Source organism: Patella vulgata, chromosome 1, assembly GCF_932274485.2.
Source record: "Patella vulgata chromosome 1, xgPatVulg1.2, whole genome shotgun sequence".
Lineage (NCBI taxonomy): Eukaryota > Metazoa > Mollusca > Gastropoda > Patellidae > Patella > Patella vulgata.
Window position 1 is genome coordinate 12,191,868 of NC_065879.2, and position 23,523 is coordinate 12,215,390.

Consider the following 23,523-nt stretch of genomic DNA (forward strand, 5'->3'; position numbering starts at 1 on the left):
AACAAAAGTTTTATAAAGAGCTATATTTTAGTTAAAATAAGGCGAACAATTTTGAGTAAATTATTAAGTCTGAGAATGCTTTGGGAACTCGGGGCCAGGAGTGTTCATGATAAATGATTAAGTAGTTAAAGCCACTGATCATCATTTGTCTAAATATGTAACATTTAATTAATATCAGTAGTAGATAATCTGACCTGGATTCACTGGGATAGGATTTTACCCAATACTTAAAGATGGCATTTTTAAAAAATTTTTATATGGTCTGCAAAATGTTACGAAATCGTTAATTTATCCCATCTTCGTAATTACTAATCATAATGAAACCATATTTGGACCGATATTCCTTTTAGAGATTCAAATTTCACACTATTGTACTTTGCAAGGGATTCAAAATCTCACAAATTACGACCAGTAGCTTTAATATTATTACCAATAAAAAGGTTTGACACGTACAGTTATGAGAGAGAAGTCATCAAGCATCAGTTTGATAATAATGACTTGACTCCCAACGATTAAATCCTGACAGCCAATGAATAATGTTGTTACAGAATGAAATATGAGAAAAGATTTGACCCAATAATGTATTTTACTATATAATAATAAATGCATTATTCATTTAGAAGGCTTGTATTTGCATCTCTACTTCAAAGGACAGTTTGTCATTGGGTTGTTTTTTTCAACTAATAATTGTTACTTTTATTCATTCAAAACTGTTGTCCTGACGATGACTTCTGTAACAGCATACGGATCGCAGTTAGAAGATGGACGTCTGTCTTCAAGGTAACCATAACCATCTTCTGCTACCTGTCGGGGAATTCTGATACTAGCTCCACGATTGGCTACTCCTGCTGAGAAATCGTGGATAGAAGAAGTTTCATGAAGTCCAGTTAAACGTCTTTCATTGTCTTTTCCTTCTCGTGGATCGTAAGCTTTTATGTGTCGGACATGATGATGAGAAAGTCTCTCAATGGCATCCTCAATAGCTCTGAAAGGCAAAAGATTTAGTTGAAGGTCAATTAAATGGACGAATTTCAGGTGTTTGATTGATTGAGTAAAGTTTCGGAATGCATTGAAAGAAATGAAAATGAATTGAAATGGGGTTCAACGTCCTACTGGCCCATTGAAGATGGGGATACGCTATGCAGTGTGCTATGAGGGAAATTTTGACCAATGGCCAACTCTTATTTTAAATTCCACCAGGGAAGGAATGAAATAGAATAGGGTTTAATATTTCCTCAATACAATACTTTGGTCAATTTGGAACAACCTTTCTTTTTCAATAACAATATTGCCCAGGCAGACAGGTGTTACCTCATACATCGTCCATTGAACTGTCCACCTACATGAAATAATTTATAGTTTCTGCAGGTGTGCAATGTTAGGTAGGAGAATTTTGCCCAGACAGTGGTGTTGCAACTTCGTACATCTTTGACTATAAACAGTCAAGGGTTCTTTACGTGTTTCTCCACCTGGTAATATCTAGCTTCTGCTGGTGACCATTTGGCCTGAGGCTACCCATTTCCCAATATGCAATAGAACACCTGACAACACCTCTTTATTTTAATTATCATATTGGATACTTACTTAATACCATCCTTCTCTCTCATACTTTTGGTACTGTAATTAGTGTGGGCACCAGCTCCGTTCCAGTCTCCCTCCATAGGTTTGGGGTCAAGGGTCACGATAACACCGAAATCTTCTGCTACCCTGTGTAAGATGTATCGAGCTACCCATAGATGATCTCCCATATTGATACCTTCAGATGGACCAACTTGAAATTCCCACTGAAAAAACACAAAAGTTAGATGTGAATTGGACACATTCTGTATCCAATCTGATTAAAATACAGATCTACATGAAGATCTGACAAGTTATAGCCATAGGTCACGTCAGGGGTCAAAACACCGACTTATGACCCTATGACGTCAGACATTTGATTAACCAATCAGCATTGATGTAACTAGTGGATTACCCACAGTTCCATGCAAAACATGCCTAAAGCTTGCCGTAACAGACCGTTTCATTGGCTTATCCCCGACACCATTCAGAACACGAGTTAAATAACAACTCTTCCAGATCCAAGTGTAGTAAAGACAAGTAAAACAAAATTTTGAACTATAAAAACGAAACGAAATAGGATCTGTGTTTTAACCAGATTGATTCTGTAACTGAACTCTTGGGATGCATGCAGCAATCAAATTTTGTTCTCTTTTGTGGTTGGACAATATTTATGTTAGTACTTTAAGATGAGAGAAAGAGCGGGATAAATGAGGAGAGAGAGAGAGAGAGAGAAAAATGGGGTTTAACGTCCACTCGACACAAACTAGGTCATTTCGGGACTAACATGTTTTTTTAAAATTTTTTTTTTTAATAATTTGCTTGCGCGTAGGCATCTTTAGCCTAAACCGGAGGAAACCAGAGGACCATGAGAAAACCCACATGGTTAGACAGGCGACCTACTCCTTGTCACGTACAACTGGGGATTCGAGAGAAATTGGGTTGATGTCCACTAACTAGGTAATTTCAGGACTAATATATGGTTAATTCTATATCAATAATTCGCTAGTATGTACAGGTGTAGCACTATAACGTCATATGCGTCGCTGGTCAGATGTGGGAAAGTGCACTGTCGTGTGATGCATATTCTCTCCTGCCACACACTTTATTGGCCTTTTAATCGTCTAATATTGTCTCTCGTCATATTTGTAATTCTCTTCATTGGGACCCCTTTTCACATTGGGAATTTTCTTCTTACTATCTCAGTAGTTAAGACTAAATAACCCTTTTTATTTTATTAAATGGAAGCGGGGTAAATACTTCTCAAAATTCGCAAAAGGTAATACTCAGTGTTTTCGACTAAAATCGTTGATTAGGGATTTAAAATGTCGGTCAACAAGCTTAGTGAAATGAAATGAAATGGAGTTTAACGTCCTACTGTTCTGCTCCTAACCTGGGCTAATGAAGACGGGCATACGCCATACAGTGTGCTATGAGGGAAATTTTGCCCGGACAGCGGCACTACGGCCTACTCTTATATCAAATTCCAACTGCCAAGGGATCTTTTACGTGCACGCCAATGTGTACACGGGACCTTGGTTTTTCGTCCCATCCGAACGACTAGACAGCTTTCCTTGTCAGCCCCCCCGTCCTGCATCACTGACAAGGGAGAACCACGCCGGAAAATCTGGATGAACTTTCTCGGCCAATGCAGGGATCGAACACCCGACCTCCAGGCTAGCGAGCTAGCGTCTTACCCACTTAGCCACGTGATCCCCAACAAGCTTAGTGTCTGTTCTCAAGCGGAGTTAAGTTTAGTATGATAGACTATTTACACATGAACCCTAAACAAGGATAAACCGACAGCTGAAACTTGAGAAACTTGAGAAACGTTTTATGGTTTTTTGAAAGCCAAAAATATATTAAAATAAAGACAGAAGGTCGGATTCCTATTTATCATCAAGATTTATTGCCCAATAATGTCCTTGATGAGAGGTTGACTATATATACAAGGTTAAATTACACCTTCAGATAATAGAAACATCCCATTTCTTTACATAACTTGTAGCCTATATAATTGTGTCGTGGGTTATCCAATTTCTTAGCTAAGAGAAATACATTTAGCCTTAAAACCAAAGTGCACTGGTTGAAATTTCTAATAAATCTTTTGTCAGGGTTTTCCAGCGTGGTTTCCTCTCGTCAGTGGTGCAGGACGGAGGGCCTGATAAGGACAGCTGTCTAGTCGGTCGGATGGGACGAAAAACCAAGGTCCTGTGTACCCGTAACAGAACCTGTGACAGTTGAAATTTGATGTAAGAGTACAGTGGGTTGTAATGCCATTGCCTGGGCAAAATTTCCCTCGTGGCACAGTGTATGGCATATGCCTGTCTCCATTAGCCAAGAGGGGGTTAGTGTGGGTAGCCGAATGGTTACCGCTGTATCATAAGGACTGTCATTGAGTCAATTGGCGTGGTTTCGATTCCTTGGTTGTACATGACAAGGAGTAGGGTCGTCTGTCCCAACCTCGTGGGTTTTCTCCGGGTCCTCCCACTGCTAAAGACCTCTACGCGCAAGCAAATTATTGAAATAAAATTGAACCATATGTAAGTCCCGAAATGACCTAGTTTGTGTTGTGGACGTTAAACCCCATCTCTCTCTCTCATTAGCCCAGTTGGTACAGAACAGTAGGACGTTAAACCCCATTTCATATCGTCTCAAAACTAAAACCATTAAGAGTTTCAACATACAAATTAAGACTATAAATGTGCTGATTTTTTTTTTTTGTGTAACAATATTATTTAATGTCAATCTTGGAAATGTGTTAAATTTGATTTTTTTTTTAAAGCCAATATTAGCAGTGTGTTATCATTTATGTTTGGTGAAAAGATTTTGAAGCGAATAATTATCATTGAGAGACAAGATACATGTATCTACAAATGTAGATATACAAATGTCTTTAATTTTTGTGGTGTGTTATATTTGATTGGAGAATTTTTGAAGACTATATTCATACAGACAAGATGTCTATGCAGATAAAAATCTCATTTCATCCAGTGCAGACTTACAACACAAACAAATATTCATATTGTTAGAAAGGAAGGCTTTGAAGGCAAGATTTATGAGATAACGACAATGGCTATGAACATTTTTGCTGATTTAATGTGTAAAACAATTTTTTTTATGTTAAACAAATTTTTTTTTATGTAAAATTATTATTTTTTTTTTTTGTATAACAATTATTTTTTTATGTAAAACAAATTTTTTTAAGTCATCAATCATGGTGGGTATGTTTAATTGGAAAGTTTTTGATGACAATATAAGACAAGATGTCTATGCAGATAAAAAATGTTTGTCCTAATATTCTGCTTCGACTGGACTAATGAAGACGGGCATACGCCATACAGTGTGCTATAAGGGAAATTATTCCTGGACAGCAGCGCTACGGCCTACACTTATATCGAATTCCAACTGCCTGGGGATCTTTTAATATGCACGCCAATGTTTACATGGGACCTTGTTTTTTTTTGTCCAATCTGAATGACTAGACAGCTGTACTTGTCTGGCCCTCCGTCCTGCACCACTGACAAGGCGAAATGACAAGGGAAAATCTCGATGAACTTTCTCGGCCAACACCGACAGACGGGGATATGCCATACACCACAGTGCGCAATGAAGGAAATGTTACCCAGACAGCAGCGCTACGGCCTACACTTATATTGAATTCCAACTGCCTAGAGATCTTTTATGTGCACGCCAATGTGTATACGGGAACTTGGTTTGTTGTCCAATCTGAATGACTAGACAGCTGTCCTTGTCAAGCCCTCTGTCCTGCACCAGTGACAAGGGGAAACACCGAGAAATATAAGAGACAAGTTAAATGGTATTTGATTTACATACCGCACTTAAACCTATTTTTATTCACTGTATCTGAGGGGCCGAATGATTAAACCTATTTTTATTCAGTGTACCTGAGGGGCAGAATGATAAACTGTAACCCAGTTCCCGAAATGTTTTATTATATAGAACTTGTAATAAGAGATACAGATATGTTGACCTAAAGCAATGATATAAAACTGGTATACGTCAATATGTTAATATAACAAGATGGTATAGATAACTGAACAAGCTTGGTCAATATAGTTATATCATCATCTGATCATAAGACAAGTTTCAACATTCACACAATTAAGTCATTTTTTTATTTCAATATTATCATATTTTACTTCTACCTTTAAGCAAAAATCACTCATGACTGGTCAGCCTTTTTTTTTTTTTGCGACCTTGAACCAATGAAATGAGGTTCACCTTCGGATTTTTCTTCATCAACAATGATAATGAGAGAGAGAGAGGGTTCCACTTGACACAAACTAGGTCATTTTGGGACTAACATATTGTTCAATTTTATATCATTAATTCTCTTGGGTGCTTGCGTGCAGGGGCCTTTAGTAGTGGGAGGAAACTGGAAAACCTGAAGAAAACCCAAGAGGTTGGACAGGCAACCCCCTGCCCTCCCTCTCCTCAAGATACAAGGTTAGACAGGCAACCCCTCCGCGCCCCCCCCTCCTTGGGATACAACTGCAGCTATTATTATTCAGACCAGGTAATGTTCTACAAAAGCATTTTATAACAATCCTTGAAACAATATTTTCATAGAGAATCCACACTTAACAACCTATCAACAAGGTCATTGAAAATTTTATCAGCCTATTGAGGTGAATTGAAGTTTATAAAAGTATTAATGTAAATAAATAATTCACCTGTGCAGGCATAACTTCAGCATTACAACCACAGATATCTACACCAGCGTATAAACAAGCTTTATAATGAGCTTCTACAATATCTCTACCATAAACACGATTAGCCCCAACACCACAATAATAAGGTCCTAAAATAATAATACCATATAAATTACTTGTACAAATAAAATCTTTATTCATCTGAACTAAATTTATGATACATCCACTAGTTTTGTTAAACTTTCAATCTTTTTTTTTTTTTTTTAAGTCATTTCAAATTTTGGATATAATGTATAGAGAGAGAGAGATGGGGTTTAACGTCCACTTGACACAAACTAGGTCATTTCGGGACTAACATATGGTTTAATTTTATTTCAATAATTCACTTGCGCGTAGGGGTCTTTAGCAGTGGGAGGAAACCGTGATCCAGAGAAAACCCACCAGGTTGGACATGCGACATTTGACCCTACTCCTTGCCACTTACAACCGGGGAATTGAAACCATGCCAGCTGACAAAACGACAGACCTTATGATACAGCGCACACATGCTAACCATTCGGTCATCCAACACCCCCCCCCCTCCCGGTTTCGCTGAGGAGTTGCAAGACTAATAGCTCTGTAAAAGATGACTGCTTTATCATGTGACGTCACATCACGTGGCGTCAATCACTGGCTAATGGTGCGTGCATTGTTTACATAAGACTTTACTAATCCGGACAGAATGGTGCCTTTTACTCATTTTACATACTCATTTACACTAAATAGGAAATATTTTTTACCTTCATATACTTGAATCACCTTTATTTATTTTTGTAATGCTTAAAAACATGTTCTAGAATAAAATTTGCAGAAGGAAAAAAGTTAATATTTGGGGCTCATTAAGTCACATCGATGTCATCCTTATCAGTGACTGTAGCAGACTAGCGTATATTCATTGCTGATCAGTGTGTTTAGTAGGAGTGCCAGAATCTGTCAATCTACATCTAAAGTAAGGTATAAAGAGATAAAAAAATTTTTTATTGGCAAATAGATTCCTAACTCGCCTTGATTAGTTACTGAGTTACAGGCAATTAATTGATATAATATCTTACCTTGTGGTCCAGGGAAACCATTTTTAGGCCAACCAAAAGGATGTCCATCACAATCTAATATGGTATATTCTTGTTCAATACCAAACCAGGGTTTCTCATCTTTCGCTTTCTCCATGACTTGTTTACATGAGAAACGTTGATTAGTATCTGAATAATACAAAAATATACATTGTGTTAAAACGTAAACATTAGAGCTGAGAGATTCCGAGAAATGTGGTTTAACGTCCACTTGAAACAAACTGGGGCATTTTGGGACTAACATTATTTCAATAATTCACTTTTGTGTAGGGAGTAAACCATGCCACTTAACTCAATGAGAGACCTTGTGATTTCACGCGCACACGTTTAATCACTAGACCATCCAACCCCGTAATAAACAGAGGAGAACAATGATCATTTGAGGGGTATGGAATCCATGTCAGACAAGAAATTGAACAGTTACAATATTAATCTTGCCAGTATTGTCAAACATTTCAACTTTCACAACATAAAATCAAATCATTTTTTAATTACAATATCATTATTTTGTTTTTGCTACCATGATGCTTAACCAAATGAAATGTTATAGAGTTTAACCACTCGGCAAACCTCGGCAGATTCCGTTACTCTACATCTAGCCTCGGCTGTATGACGGTAAGTGATATGTACCAACGCCTATACAATTGCGTGCGGTACCGGTTTACTTATTAGGAAAACTTGCCACTTTTAAAAAGAAGTTATCAAAATTGCCTTGTTTGAAGCATGTGTATAATTTTTAGTGCAAAGTTGTCCTTGTTTGAAGCAAATCTCAGATAAACTTGAAAGAATAACAGCTTCAGGCTTTGAAATATTTGTATGATAAAACATTCTTCAAAGGCGTCGTCATGGGCAACGCCGTTGGTAGTTCCAATGGCAGACTTCATCATACAGCCGAGGCTAGATGTAAGGTACTATAATCTGCTGGGGTTTGCCAAGTGAGTTTATTTTATACAAAGATCTCTACATGTACATGTATTGTGTACACAGGACCTTGTTTTGTTTTTGGTCCCATCCAAATGACTAGACACTGTTCCTTGCAAGGCCCTCTGTCCTTCACCACTGACAAAGGGTAACCAGAGGAAATTTCTCGGCCATCACTGGAATCGAAACCCCAGACCTACAGGTTAGCAATGAGCCACTGTGGCTCTTCCGTATGTTCTGCAACTTTAATAAGAATTTAAAGTGGCAGTCGGTGGTTGTCTCCACCGAAAGTTAATCAACAGAAGTTACAATGTAATAAATTACCTGCAGGTTTTTTATTGTATTTATAGACATCACATAAAACTAATCTATTGTTGCCTCGTCTGAAGGGATCTTTAAATATGGCGCAAGGGTAGAGGTACATGTCTGAGTTTGATCCTTCTGCCTGGTATGTACTGGATCCATCAAAATTCCAAATGGGACATTCTGTAAAATTTAAAATAAAATATTTAATTAAAATCTGTCAATTTAAATGGCAAATTGCGCATTGACCTTGTTTCCTTCACTTTTAAAAAATATGCACCTATTTTTCAATTGCTTCGTGCAAATAATTCCCATACATTGTTGTGGATATCAAAATCCCAAATTTCAAATAAAGGCGCACAAAAATAACAACTTGCCTGATGGATCTTTTGGTTCACATGGTAAAGTTCTACATTTACTTCTGATTCCCTCCCCAGTTCCATCTATCCACAAATACTCAGCCATAACACGGCCATCTTGTTCTAAGTCTAAATATTTCTCTAGAACTTGTTTATTGGTTACTGCTGTCAGCGACATCTTCAAAACCGTTTAATTACCTGAAATAAAAAATATATATTACGTCACATGTGGGATATAGAGAGAAAGAGGGATTAATGTCCACTCGACAAAAACTAAATACAAACTTATTTCAATAATTCACTTGCACAAGGTGTCGTTAGTAGTGGGAGGAAACAGTAGGACCAGGAGAAATCCATGGGGTTTGACTGTACTGAGTATATCTCGATTATCGTTGATAATAGGCAGGATTGATTAGGTAATTATGTAATCAACCCTTTTACATACATGTACCAACCGTACTGGTTGTTTAAAGCCAAGTCTCCCTCCTCCATTTTTAGCTTAAATCAAAATATGACTGAACTGTTCTAATCTATTCAATATCGGAGAAAGCCGATGCCATCAGAGAGTTGATTATGGCCTGGATAAGTTAATTAATGTCTAATTAATAATTAAGAAAACATTTCAGGCCTAAAGAAAGACCTGCAATAGGCAGATTCAGCTCTTGCATAATGTATGTTTAATTGATTAACTACTGTTCTACAGCAACACGACTAATTAAATAACATCATTTTTTATGCCCTATTGTTCTAGAAATGAAATGGGGTTTAACATCATCCTACTGTTCCGCTCCGACTGGGCTAATGAAGACGGGTATTGTTCTTCACCAATAGGACTAACAAAATGAAATGATGCTTAACGAGCTACCGTTCAGCACCAACATGTACAGTACACACCTGTCGATTCATATGTATATGCAACAAGTATAGATAACTCAACATGTATACACCCCTATTGTTTATGAGTTATCATGCGTCTATACATGTATGTATGTATGTGAGTCCAATAAAATATGTCAATTTTATGTCATATAACAAGATGTTAAATAAACATGACTAACAAATTTTGATAAATATTCAGAATTTAAATAAATATACCAGGATATACGACCTCTGATATTAATACATATATAGGGCGAAATAACAAAGGTCAAGTAGAAAGGTTCAAATAAGCTGTCAGAAAAAAAAGATTTTGTTGTGATTTATATGCAAAGTAATTGTACATGTACATACATGTAATACATGTATGTCCATTTATTCTAAACGTGGTATACGAATGTTTCACTCATGTTCAATTCACTTCTACATAAAAAAGAACCTGTGGTCTGTTCCCTTGTACATACAAAACCCCCAACTTGTGCTCGGTTTTCTTGTACATAAAAAACTCAGCCATCCTTAGGGTGTAACGGTGATATAATAATACGTTTTTTTAAATCGGATAAAAATTACTACCTCTATAGGATCCACAAGCTAAAAACGAAATTTTTCGTACAATCAGGGGCCATAATTCAGGAAGTTACAGTCCGATATACGCGAATATCGAAAGGAGCCGAGATCTTTGGGTTATAAACTTACATTTCAAGTTTCAACAAAATTGGATAAAAATTGTGACCTCTATAGGATCCACAACCTTAATATAATACCATAATTTTATGCTATTTGAAAATGAAGGGCGGCCATTTTGTCTGTCAGTTTTGAGCCGATTTTTACAAAATTCGAACTCAGCCATCCTTAGGGTGTAACAGTGATATAATAATACGTTTTTTTTTAAATCGGATAAAATTTATGAACTCCATAGGATTCACAAGCTAAAAACGCGATTTTTCGTACAATCAGGGGCCATAATTCAGGAAGTTACGGTCCTATATGCGCGAATATTGAAAGGAACCGAGATCTTTGGGTTATAAACTTACACATCAAGTGTCAACAATATCGGATAAAAATTGTGACCTCTATAGGGTCCACAACCTTGATATACCATATTTTTACGCTATTTGAGAACGAACGGCGGCCATTTTGTCTGTCAATTTTGGGTCGATTTTCATGAAATTCAAACTCATTCGTCCTTAGGATGTAACGGTGATATAATAATACGTTTTTTGAAATCGGATAAAAATTATGACCTCTATAGGGTCCACAAGCTAAAAACAAGATTTTTCGTACAATCAGGGGCCATAATTCAGGAAGTTACGGTCCGATATGCGCGAATATCGAAAGGAACCGAGATCTTTGGGTTATAAACTTACATTTCAAGTTTCAACAAAATCGGATAAAAATTGTGACCTCTATAGTGTCCACAAGCTAAAAACGTGATTTTTCGTACAAACAGGGGCCATAATCCATGAAGTTTCGATCCGATACATGCCAATATCGAAAGCAGCCGAGATATTTTGGAGATAAGAATTGTGACCTGTAGAGTGTCCACAAACAATTGTGGACGGACGGATGTCCGTACGGACAGGGGCGACGGCATAATACGTCCACATGAAAATGTGGGGTATAAAAATTGTGACCTCTATAGGGTCCACAAGCTAAAAACGTGATTTTTCTTTCAAACAGGGGCCATAATCCATAAAGTTTCGATCTGATACAAACCAATACCTGTAGAGTGTCCACAAACAAATTGTGGACGGACGGACAGGGGCGACGACAATATCCGTCCACATGAAAATGTGGGCGTATAAAAACATGTCTTGTTCTGTTCCCATGTACATGTACACACAGAACCCCCAACTTGTGTTCCATTCCCCTGTATGTACAAAACCGAGGTCCCGTGTACATATTGGCGTGCACGTAAAAGATCCCTTAGCAGTTGGAATTCGATATAAGAGTAGGCCGTAGCGCCGCTGCCTGGGCAAAATTTCCCTCATACATGTAGCACACTGTATGGCGTATGCCCCTCTTCATTAACCCAGTTTAGGAGCAGAACAGCAGGATGTTAAACCCCATTTCATTTCATTTCTGTACATAAAAAAACTCCCTACTTGTGTTCTATTTTCTTGTAAATACAAACCCCCCAACTTGTGTTCTGTTTCCTTGTACATAAAAAAACAAACTTGTGTTCTATTTTCTTGTAAATACAAATCCCCCAACTTGTGTTCTGTTTCCTTGTACATACAAAACCACCCTGTGTTCTGTTTCCTTGTACATACAAAAACCCCAACGTGTTCTGTTCCCTTGTACATACGTACAAAACCACCCTGTGTTCTGCTCCCTTGTACATACAAAACCCCAAACTTATGTTCTGTTCCCTTGTACATACATGTACAAAACCCCAACTTGTGTTCTGTTCCCTTGTAAATACAAAACTCCCTACTTGTGTTGTTTCCTTGTAAATACAAAACTCCCTACTTGTGTTCTGTTTCCTTGTAAATACAAAACTCCCTACTTGTGTTCTGTTTCCTTGTAAATACAAAACTCCCTACTTGTGTTCTGTTTCCTTGTACATACGAAACCCCCAACTTGTGTTCTATTTCTTTTTATCTTAAATCCAGTTTTTTGCATTTTATCTTATATTTTTGACGTTGCATCATTTTATTGGTGAATTGCATCTGTTTGGATATTGATTAAAATTGTCGACATCAGTAAATAACATAGATATTGAATTAAAGTACAGTATTGCATCATCATGTATAAAATTATAATAGTAATAAGAAACAATGGGTCATCAAATTCAGGGGGTCAGTCGCTTGGTACTCAACAACCAGGGGGTCGATGGCTACTGAACAACCTGGGTACTCAACAACCAGGGACTTGATGGCTATTCAACAACCAGGAATTTGATGGTACTCAACAACCAGGAGCTCAGTGGGTAGGACGTTTTCAAGTCTATCCTTTTGTTGGCCAAGAAGGTTCTTTAGAATTTTCCACCTATGAGAACAGACAAGGACAGAGTCTGTCATTCTAATGGAAGGAATAAGGACATTCCTGTACGAACACAATGATGTGCATGTAGAAATAACTTAAAACGCCAAACAACCATAGACAGAGACTGGTCATAGATACATAGAATGACTCAAACTAAATAAAGAAAAACTCAGCTACATGTATGAACTTATCAGTAGATACCAGTAAATACTCAAATGAGATCAATGGATTTCGCATTTTCTTACTGTGCCGTTCAACATTTCGCGGCACACAGGAAGATGACTGGTTGAGAATCACTGATTTACACAATTAGAATTAGCGTAGTGTTAGACTAACATATCATTTTCCTGATTATCAGCAAAACATCAAAATATTGTAAGGAGGCAGCTTTTTAATTGGTGGAGACATATCATCTTGCAAATTTTGGCTCTTACAGCCAATGAGAGAGAGAGGAATGGGGTTTAACGTCCACTCGACACAAACTAGGTCATTTTGGGACTAACATATGATTCAATTTTATTTCAATAATTCACTTGGGCATAGAGGTCTTTAGCAGTGGGAGGAAACTGGAGGACCTGGAGAAAACCCACGAGGTTGGACAGACGCCCCTACTCCTTGGCACATACAACCGTTGAATCGAAACCCCGCCAGTTGACTCAATGACCATATGATACAGCGAGCACGTGCTAATCATTTGGCCATCCCATCCCCCCCCCCCCTGCTTACAGCCAATAAAAAGTGTGCATTCCTTTGCTTTAGTGTTTGTATTTATAGAATAAGGGGTGTCTTATTGAGGTTAGACCGTTAGAGTGTCATCTGTCAGTTTAAATGAGCTAAGTCTAACTAAATATCATCCACAGTCTTCAACATTGCAATCAAGCCTTATTGGTCAATTTAAATAAACATCTTACTCTGAAAAGTTGGACAGAAACAATTGAATGCAAATCTGTTTATATACATTCATATTACATTATTACATGCATTGTGACCTATTTGTGTTCATTTCTAGGTGCCAAAGAATAGAGACTTAGCTCCTTTAAGTTCCCACATGTGTCAATGTAAGACATTAAACTCTTCATGTCACTGTCCTGTATATGTACTGTATATTTTATGTTTCACAGCAGAAATCCAATACTCCTATTTTTGACCTTATTTTCTTGAAAAAAAAAACCCCCACCAAACCTATACAGAAATAACTTTAATTCCTAAATAAATTTCTTCAGTATAGAATTTCATTTTTTAACCCATAAAGATCTTGCTGATAACATTCAAGACAGATTTGGTGTTTTTAAAATTTAAATACAATATATGGGGAACATGTAACTATAAAGCTAGTATCTATATAAATAAAATCAAAGAAGTCTGTGTGTATGAGTGTACATGTACATGTATGTGTCACATGTGTGTTGCCCATCATGTTTCATCAATGCAATCCATCCCCACATATCTGAGAGAGAGAGAGAAATGGGGTTTAACGTCCACTTGACACAAACTAGGTCATTTCAGGACTAACATATGGTTTTAATTTTATTTCAATAATTCGCTTGCGCATAGGGGTCTTTAGCAGTGGGAGGAAACCAGAGGACCCGGAGAAAACCCACAAGGTAGGACAGGCAATCCTACTCCTTGTCACGTACAACCGGGGATTCGAAACCACGCCAGTCGACTCAATGACAGACTTTACGATACAGCGCGCGCACGCTAACCATTTAGCCATCCAACCCCCACATATCTACATGTACATGTAGTATCATATTACCCAGCATGACACCATGAATGATTTATGCCGTCAAATTTGGGCCATCGGGCGAATTGGCCTCTGGTCCTGGTCCCTGGACGAATTTGGTCCACAGGCAAAGTCGAGTATTCTGCTAGTATTAACTATAAGAGAGAGAGAGAGTTTAACATCCACTCTACACAAATTAGATAAATTTTGGAATAACATATTGTTCAATTTTATTTCAATTATTCGCTTTCGAGTATGGGTGTTGCTATTTTGCTATGTTCCATCTCTCACACATGACTAGCTAATTACCAGCGTAAGGATCTTGCTAATTTGCCATGTTCCATTTCTCATGCATGCCTAGCTAATTGCAAGCACATGTTATTTATCATCTTCCAAGGCCATACATATGTCACCACGGTCTGTCAAAACCTGATAATTAATTAATTATGGGTTACCTTTAAGATAAATTACATGTATGTAAGATTTAGATAAAGAGGTGGTCCTTCTTGCTATAATAGCTCCAAAATAGATAATGTAAAATGAATATAGTGAAAATTTCATTCAAATTACTTCATTCGGAGTCAAGTTATAACTGGTTGTAGTTTTGACAATAGTGCGCATCAGGGCACTGGTATATGTGAGACTTAGCCTCGCTTTTGCATTTTTAAATTGAATTTTTAAATGGTGAACCGTTCTAATCTAGTTAAAATCTTGAGTATCTAATGCCATCGAGAGTTGATTATGTTTGGTTTTTTTCTTAATAAATGTCTAATAGTTTATATAACATTTCAGGCCTGTAATAGGCAGATTTAGCCCTTGCATAATGTATGTTTAATATTGATACATGAGATATGTATGTTAATGGTAATATTTTAATCCATGTACATAGTTAATATTATAAGATTTTTTCTATGTCTATAATCTTCTCTGTATTCTTTTAATATTTTAATCTATGTCTAAATTGTTGTGTTTATATTTAACATTGTAATGTACATGTACATGTATGTATCTAGGGGTAACACCTTCAAGAATATAAATATGAAGGTGGACCCATGAAGGAAACAAGTTAGGAAGGAGGTACAGATAAAAGGCTACACTATGCCAACTCTTGATTTTATACTTATTTAGTTGAACATAATTCTGTAGTATCTATACAGTTCTGAATATTGTCTGTTATGATTGTTCCATGTATATTTACTGTATCTACATAAAGCTCTATAATTAGCTGAATCAAGTGTTCATAGTTTATGAATAAGAAGAAACCAGTATGATGAACTGTCAACAACAATAAGAACCTAAGCCAGAGGGGGAGAGAAATGGGGTTTAACGTCCAATTGACACAAAGTAGGTAATTTTGGGACTAACATATATGGTTCAATTTTATTTCAATAATTCGCTTGCGCGTAGGGGTCTTTATCAGTTGGAGGAAACCAAAAGAGCCGTAGAAAACCCACGAGGCTGGACAGGCGTTCCTACTCCGTGTCACGCACAACCGGAAAATCGAAACCACACCAGTTGACTCAATGACAGACCTTATGATACAGCGTGCACCCCCTTACCATTCGGCCATCCAACCCTGGTTACACATACATAATAGCATGGACCTTAAAATTTTATAAGGTCCATGATAATGGTAGCTACATGTACCTTAACATTTGTAGATTGTCAAAATTCCCTCCCTAAAGTATTTCGAAAGATATGTATCGGATAACAAATACATTTTTTGAGCCGGGGAAAACGACAACAACTCTCGTACTAAAAGGTCAGTAGTAGCTGGAAGCTAGTGACAGGAAGACATCTTTTCTGATACATATGTAGCATGGCTATGTCATCTAATCTATGGTTATAAATCTAGAACCATGGCTGTGTTGAGGAAGTTCATTTCATGACTAGGCTGCGTCAAGACCATTATATAACAGTATATCTGCCCACTGTACATGTAAAATGATTCACACGTGTACTAGTATTTATAAGTCACTGTACTGTATGTACGCAAAAACCCCACATTTATTTATGAGAGAAATCTCTTTGATTGGGGTGAAAAAGATAAGTGCTTTGCTCCTACTACAAATGTACATGTATATGTATACTAATTAGAGAAGAGAGAGAAATGGGGTTTAACATCCACTCCACACAAACTAGGTCATTTCGGGACTAACATATGGTTTTAATTTTATTTTAATAATTCGCTTGCGCGTAGGTGTTTTTAACAGTGGAAGGAAACCGGAGGACCCAGAGAAAACCCACGAGGTTGGACAGGCAACCCTACTCCTTGGCACGTACAACTGGGGGTATACTAATGAAGACGGGCATAGGCCATGCAGTGTGCTATGAGGGAAATTTGGCCGGACAGCGGTGCTATTGCCTACTCTTGTTTTGAATTCCTACTGTCAAGGATTTTTTTACGTGCATGACAATGTGGATACAGAACTCAGTTTTTCATCCCATCCGAACGACTATACATTGTCCCTTGTCAGACCCTCCATTCTACACCACTGACAAGAGAGAACCACGCCGGAAAATCCTGATCAACTTTATCTGTCAATGTATATAGGGATTGAACACAGGACCTCCAGGCTAGCGAGCCAGCATCTGAACCACTTAGCCACTGTGGCTTGTTCCAAAAACAAACAACAAAAAAATCAAGCTGTCCTACTCACTGAGCTACTGTGACTCTTTCATTTTAGAAAGGAAAGGGATTAACCTTTCCCAAACAGGAAACATGTGCTTTGGTCATTTCAGGACAAACATGGTAATTATCATATATGGTTATGTATGGAATGAATGAAGGAGAATTTTGTCTCGGCATCAGTGTTTTAGTGTACTTTTCTTTAGATTCCAACTGCCAAGGGACCTTTTAGGTGCACCACTAATTGAAAGTTTGTTAAAAATAAATGGGTTTTCAATTTTTTCATATAGGGATTCAAATTGCATTGACCAATTTGCTCAAGCAATAAGTTAGATGTCTTAATCAAATGAAAAAATTTCTGGGGGCTAGAATCTGATCACGAGAGTGGCGAAGTATATATGTACGAACAGGGTTTAGCTTTAGCATAATTACCATATTAAAACAATTAACTCTAAATATAGTGGTCAGAAATTTGCCATGGTGGTGTAATCTATGTCAACTTTTGCCACGGCAGTGTCATATTCATACTAAACTTACGCTGTCTGTCCACAGTTAGCTCTGCTTGAGAACGTATATATATATACAAATTACAAACTAAGCTACATGTAGTTGACTGACATTTGAAGTACTATATCTATGAAATGAAATGGGGTTTAACATCCTACTGTTCTGCTCCTAACCTGGGCTAATGAAGACAGGCATATACGCCATACAGTGTGCTATGAGGGAAATTTTGCCCGGACAGCACTACTGCCTACTCTTATATCGAATTCCAACTGTCAAGGGATCTTTTACGTGCATGGCAATGTGTACACGGGACCTCGTTTTTTCGTCCCATCCGAACGACTAGACAGCTGTCCTTGTCAGGCCCTACATCCTGCATCACTGACAAGGGGAAACCACGCCAGAAAATATGAATGAATTTTCTCGGCCAATCAATGCAGGGATCGAACACCTGACCTCCAGGCTAGCGAGCCAGCGTCTTACCCACATAGCCACGTGATCCCCCCATGCTATATCTACGATTTTTGGTGGAAACTCTAAGTACTTTCTTCTGCATCAGTTTAATAAAATTGGTCTTTGTGTGTATGACATGTGAAACAGGGTAGAACTGCATTACAAAACAGTATACTAATTTTTGGACATGTTGAAGTATGAAGTATGTGAATCTCTGTGTGCAGAATGTGTCATATATTATTACCATTATTAATACTAAATTTTCTATTATAGGCTCAAGGAAGGGTAGACAGAAATTTAATTAATGTATTATCCACAATCAAAATAATTAACTTTATTTACTGGGTAAAATTTATTCAAATAATAGGCTACCTTATAAAATATACTTACTATTAATATTTTTTAAAAAAGAACACTAATAATTTAATATAAATAAAATAGAAAGTTGGCATTTCGATGTAATTATTTTGACAAATTATGTATTTTCAAAAAAAAAATATCGAATCTCAATACGGTAAATCAAATAGGCAATTTCTGCTTTATTATAATAACTGACAATAATATGGAAAATACAGCTGAGGCATATGGAACATCATTTATACAGCAGAGCCCTTTGATCTCACAATTCTTTTTATTTAATCGCTCAATCAAATACTCTATTTGCACATACTTACTGCATACGTAAACAACATAGAAAGATCGTAAATAGTAAAAAAAAAGGGGGGGGATATGGGATGATTTATCATTAATTGAAAATTTTCCACTCCGGCAGACTGGATTATTCCGCAGGCAGCAAGAGCCAGGTCAAAAACAGCTGATCGCAGGATGATGACAGAAGTCGGTATTTATTTACGATCCATCTATTGCAATAATAATACCAAGGTAACGTGCGGATTTTGATCAATGTGGGCTCTGTTCATTAAACAAAATAAAACGTTTGAATGCAATTAACTTGACTTACCTAAAGGTAAAACAATTTATCTGTCCTGTAGGAATTTTTATCATGAAATAATGGTAGAAGTCTGATGACAGTACACTCATAAAGCCTCTTGTCATTATCTTTCTTCTCATTGGTTATTGCTAACAAGTGCCCGTTATTTGATTGGATGAAATCTTCTGGTCTTGACCGCACAGTTTAACCTCACGTGACTGAACTCTGCTGATAAAATTTCCTGGCACACAGTCGGTCTGCTCCGTGGGCGTAGCCCGTGACCGACTATTGATTCTACGTATTGGCACTGAAACATTTAAGGAATAACCTTCAACTTTTATTGACATAAATTTAGTCATTTTAAAATCACCACCACGTTTTCTGTAAACACGAGCAAGACTATCGTACATATGCTATTTTCCCATATAAACGTTGTGTACGGCTAAATGAAAAGACAAATAGCCTATTATACCTACGAAGAAAGATGAAAGACAAAAGATAGGTTGTCAGGCAACGAAACATACTCCCACAGCAGTTAAGTCGCCCAGGCAATAAGAGATGTTGCATACTTTTCTTTTGTCGGTAGTAAAACATTTATAATACAGTCACAGTGAAATCTAACAATTCATTAAATACATGCAAGAGTTAAATCGGCCTATTACAGCTATAAGGTCTTTCTTTGGGCCCGAAATGTTATCTAAATTATTGATTAGACATTAATTAACATATCCAGGCCAAAATCAACTCTCGTTGGCATCGCTAGCCTGCGTTATTTACTGGATTAAAACCAGGTCTTCTGCTTCTGATTAAATCAAAAAAGGGATAATCGTAACTATGTTTTTTATCGTATCGACTTTAGCAATGATGGTCGAGACTAGGCTCTAATTCAATCTCTAAATACTCGGTTCAGGGTGGATCAATTTGACTGAAATTTTCAACAAATTCACTTTACATTATCTATTTTTTAACTATTAGAGTGAGAACTACGACCAGCTCTTTATCTAATCTCCCATAATTATCAGAAAATCATTAGAATTTGTTTGGCTTCTAGTTCTGCCCCATGATAACGTTTAATATAGAAAACATTTAATATCATGGATTTAGCTGTTTAAGATATCAAAAATCATTGAAAATCAATATCCTTGTTCGTCTTAAGATCTTAAACTATATGTATCAACCAAAAGCCAATTGAATGGTCACTTTGGCTTGTAGAGCATCCGCAAGATTTTTCGAAGTAATCAAGGACCATAAATCTGGCAGTAATTATCGGAAATATATATATATATCATGTGTCATGTGTATAAAATTTTAAAAAATCAATCAAAGTGATCAAGGGCCATAACTCTGGCAGTAATTATCGAAAATCGTGTCATGAACTTAAACACTGTGTATTAACTTGAACCTTTAGAGCCGGCTGGTCGGGTAGACGGACTGACCGACGGATGGAGGCGGCGACAATATACGACCACATTTCAATGTGGGTGTATAAAAAACAATCATCTATATAGAATACTGAATAGCACCGTGGACTGTTTTCTAATAATTGTTTGCTGATATCCACAGAATGGAGGCAAGTCAATGACCTTAACTCCTTGGTTCGCTGACGATATTGCTAATACATTTGGCCTTGGAGATATTGATATGTAGGTTTGATCTGATGAAAAAAAACCCGGCCAGGAGCATCGTCTTTCAGACCGAAACAGTAAACCATATGATTGTGTGTCACATATTTTTAGTTTCTGCTATATATAGCACGAGTGAAAAATCATCACCTTTTTTTCTAACATCCATACAGCAGGGTTATGTGCATAGAGTGTGTAGCTTTGTACGACTTGCGTTTAAAAAAGGGATGTGGCATACACTTCTACATAAACCCAGAATAAACAAAGAGAAATTCATTTGATATATAGATCTCTTTTTCACGTTTAGTCCAAGCGACTATCATCTATTCATAACCTTGGCTTATATTTTGTACTTCATGTATATATCATCCACCTTTTATGTGTTATGTAATAAAATATTTATAAATGAATACTATATAATAATAAACTGTAGCCTACAGGGAAGAAATAAATGAAATGGGGTTTAACGTCCTACTGTTCTGCTCCTAATGGGCTAATGAAAACGCGCATACACCATACAGTGTGCTATGGACTTCTCTTATTTCGAATTCCAACTGTCAAGGGTTCTTTTACGTGCACGCCAATCTATACACGGTTTTAGTCCCATCCGAACGACTATGAAAGAAACAAAAATACATATACATATATATAGTTATAGGTACACTAAGATATAGGCCTAGTTACAAAAAAATAATTTCGTGATTGGTATTCAAAAGCTTCTGAGTTTAAATACTTCTTTATTTTTTTCAGCATCAAGCCATCAATATGATGCATTGTTGGGATTGTTTTCTTTTGGTCGATGTTAATGCTCAAGGTGCTTTTAATTTGATCCACCGAGATGCTTTAAATTGGGTCCACTGAAAATTAGAAGGGGGCGAGCAGTAGCCCATCTCCACCCATCCCCTAAAAGATGCCTACGGGCCTGGTTACATTATAAATCGTGATTGTGGTAGCAGATATTTCAAACGCGTGCACAAATAGTGGGCCATTAAACACAATATTGCATGACAGTGACGCGGCGACTTAGCCGTCTTGATAATCTGATTAAAGCGACCTGCCCTAGTTTTATTTTTTTTTAAATAATCAGACGATACTTTCGTTTCTTTTTATTGTTTCCACGATGTTTTTATTTACAACTATATACAGTATTTAAGATCTTACAACATATCTTTAGGAAATTTGTGTTCGGCTAAATATGGACAATAACAATAACAAATAAGCCTTGACTCTAGACCTAAATGTCCTGTTACTCTCCTGATATTGAAAACAAATTAATTGCGTTTTAAATAAACACATAATGTTTATTATTCATTTGGAATAAATCCCAAAATTATATTATATTGGACAGCTAGGCGACCCTACGTACCTAACTCTCTGTCAAGTACAAGTGGGGAAACGAAACCATGCTCGTCTGCAGTGGGATTCCATTAAATGTTATAAATTTTGATTATTCTTGTATCTCGTAAACAAACCTTAAACGCTGATGGAGGGAAACTTAGGAAAACGAGTAGTCGAAAAAACGAAGATATGAGTACAAACAGACAGCGGTCAACACCACTCGGCAGATTCCGTTACTCTACATCTAGATGTAGGGTACAGCTGGAATCTGCTGAGGTTTGCCCAGTGCGGTAAACACACAAAACAATAAATACAGTAACATTATACATAGACAACAACAACAACTTGTAAAACAGATACACGAGAACTGTTTGGGTTGAACTGTGTAAATATTGCTTAAAAATAAGCCAAAAGTTGCCCCTTATCTTAAACATGTCTGGTTTTCAGATCGTTTTCAAACTTCTTGAAATTATTAGGCTAGTCATAATGTAAAACTGTTCAGATTTCGGATTCATTGAAATTATTGTCAGAGCTCTATATAGATAAGAGGCTTTTAGATTTTTTGTTAAGATATGAAGAAAAAAAACCTATTAAACCGAACGGCAATGTTAACAGATTGTAAACACTGTTTTTCGGATAGAGTTTTACATCACTTGCGAAATGGGGGTCGTGGTACACAAATCTGACGGTACCACGGGTTCAAGGACGTACGTTTCTAGGGATATTCCAGTCTTGTTTACTTGACAGTTGGAATTTTATGAAGAGAATGTAGAGACGCCACACCCACTGTATGATGTATACCGGTCTCCATGACCCGGTTGGTACTGAAAAGTCGTTCAGCCCCATTTAATTCTATTTCGTGTTATTTAATTTAATTCGTCTTCCGCCATGATATCTCCACGTGCCTTCCACGTGTTATATACTCCAATAAAACGTCTATTATAGTTTATTTAAGTGTTAAATGCATAAAAGACGATCGAGTGTCCCAAGGAGTGGACGATGTATTTATAGACACCTATCAATTGCGAAACCGTCTATAAATAAATACCTATTAATACATTTATAAAAGCCCATTATGTCTATTCATAGCCATTACGTACACAATGCAATATTACACTACTATTGGGTGTGTAACCATTGCAGAAAGAATAAGGCTTGTGAATCAATAACTGCCAACAGTTAGTTTTTCTCGTTGTAACTATAATTGCTTAGTGCAGTTATAATGGCGTATTTAGGGCTGAGGGAATGGGAGGGGGCACCAGAGGGTAGGATTACACTCTCATTGCCCTTTCTATGCACATAAGTTTGTCATTTGTCCAATTTAAATGATTTTTGCGAGGGTAGCGTGGGTTAGTCCACATGCCTCTTGGTAATACCCTCTTGGTAACAATTGTGGGTTGTAGCAGTTGTAGTTGCACACAATTTCATTTCGAGGGAGTCAGCGTGAGTCCGTGTGTAAGTCACAGGTTTGCTAACTATAGGAGGTCCCGTCCCGGTGTTGGCCCGGGAAAGTTGTCGAGAGAACCACCTG

The 23,523-nt window shown here is 37.1% G+C and overlaps 1 protein-coding gene across 1 annotated transcript; it reads right to left on the reverse strand.

Moving 5' to 3' along the window:
* Positions 1 to 667: 667 nt before the first annotated feature.
* LOC130010246 (glutamine synthetase-like) lies at positions 668 to 19,185 on the reverse strand. Its single transcript, XM_050533567.2, has 7 exons — positions 19,063 to 19,185; positions 8,944 to 9,123; positions 8,588 to 8,749; positions 7,325 to 7,471; positions 6,255 to 6,382; positions 1,585 to 1,784; positions 668 to 985 (listed from the first exon to the last, which is right to left on the reverse strand). Exons 2-7 carry the CDS (start codon positions 9,101 to 9,103, stop codon positions 697 to 699), a joined length of 1,086 nt encoding a protein of 361 aa, XP_050389524.1. The 5' UTR covers positions 9,104 to 9,123; positions 19,063 to 19,185; the 3' UTR covers positions 668 to 696.
* Between the last annotated feature and the right edge of the window lie 4,338 nt (positions 19,186 to 23,523).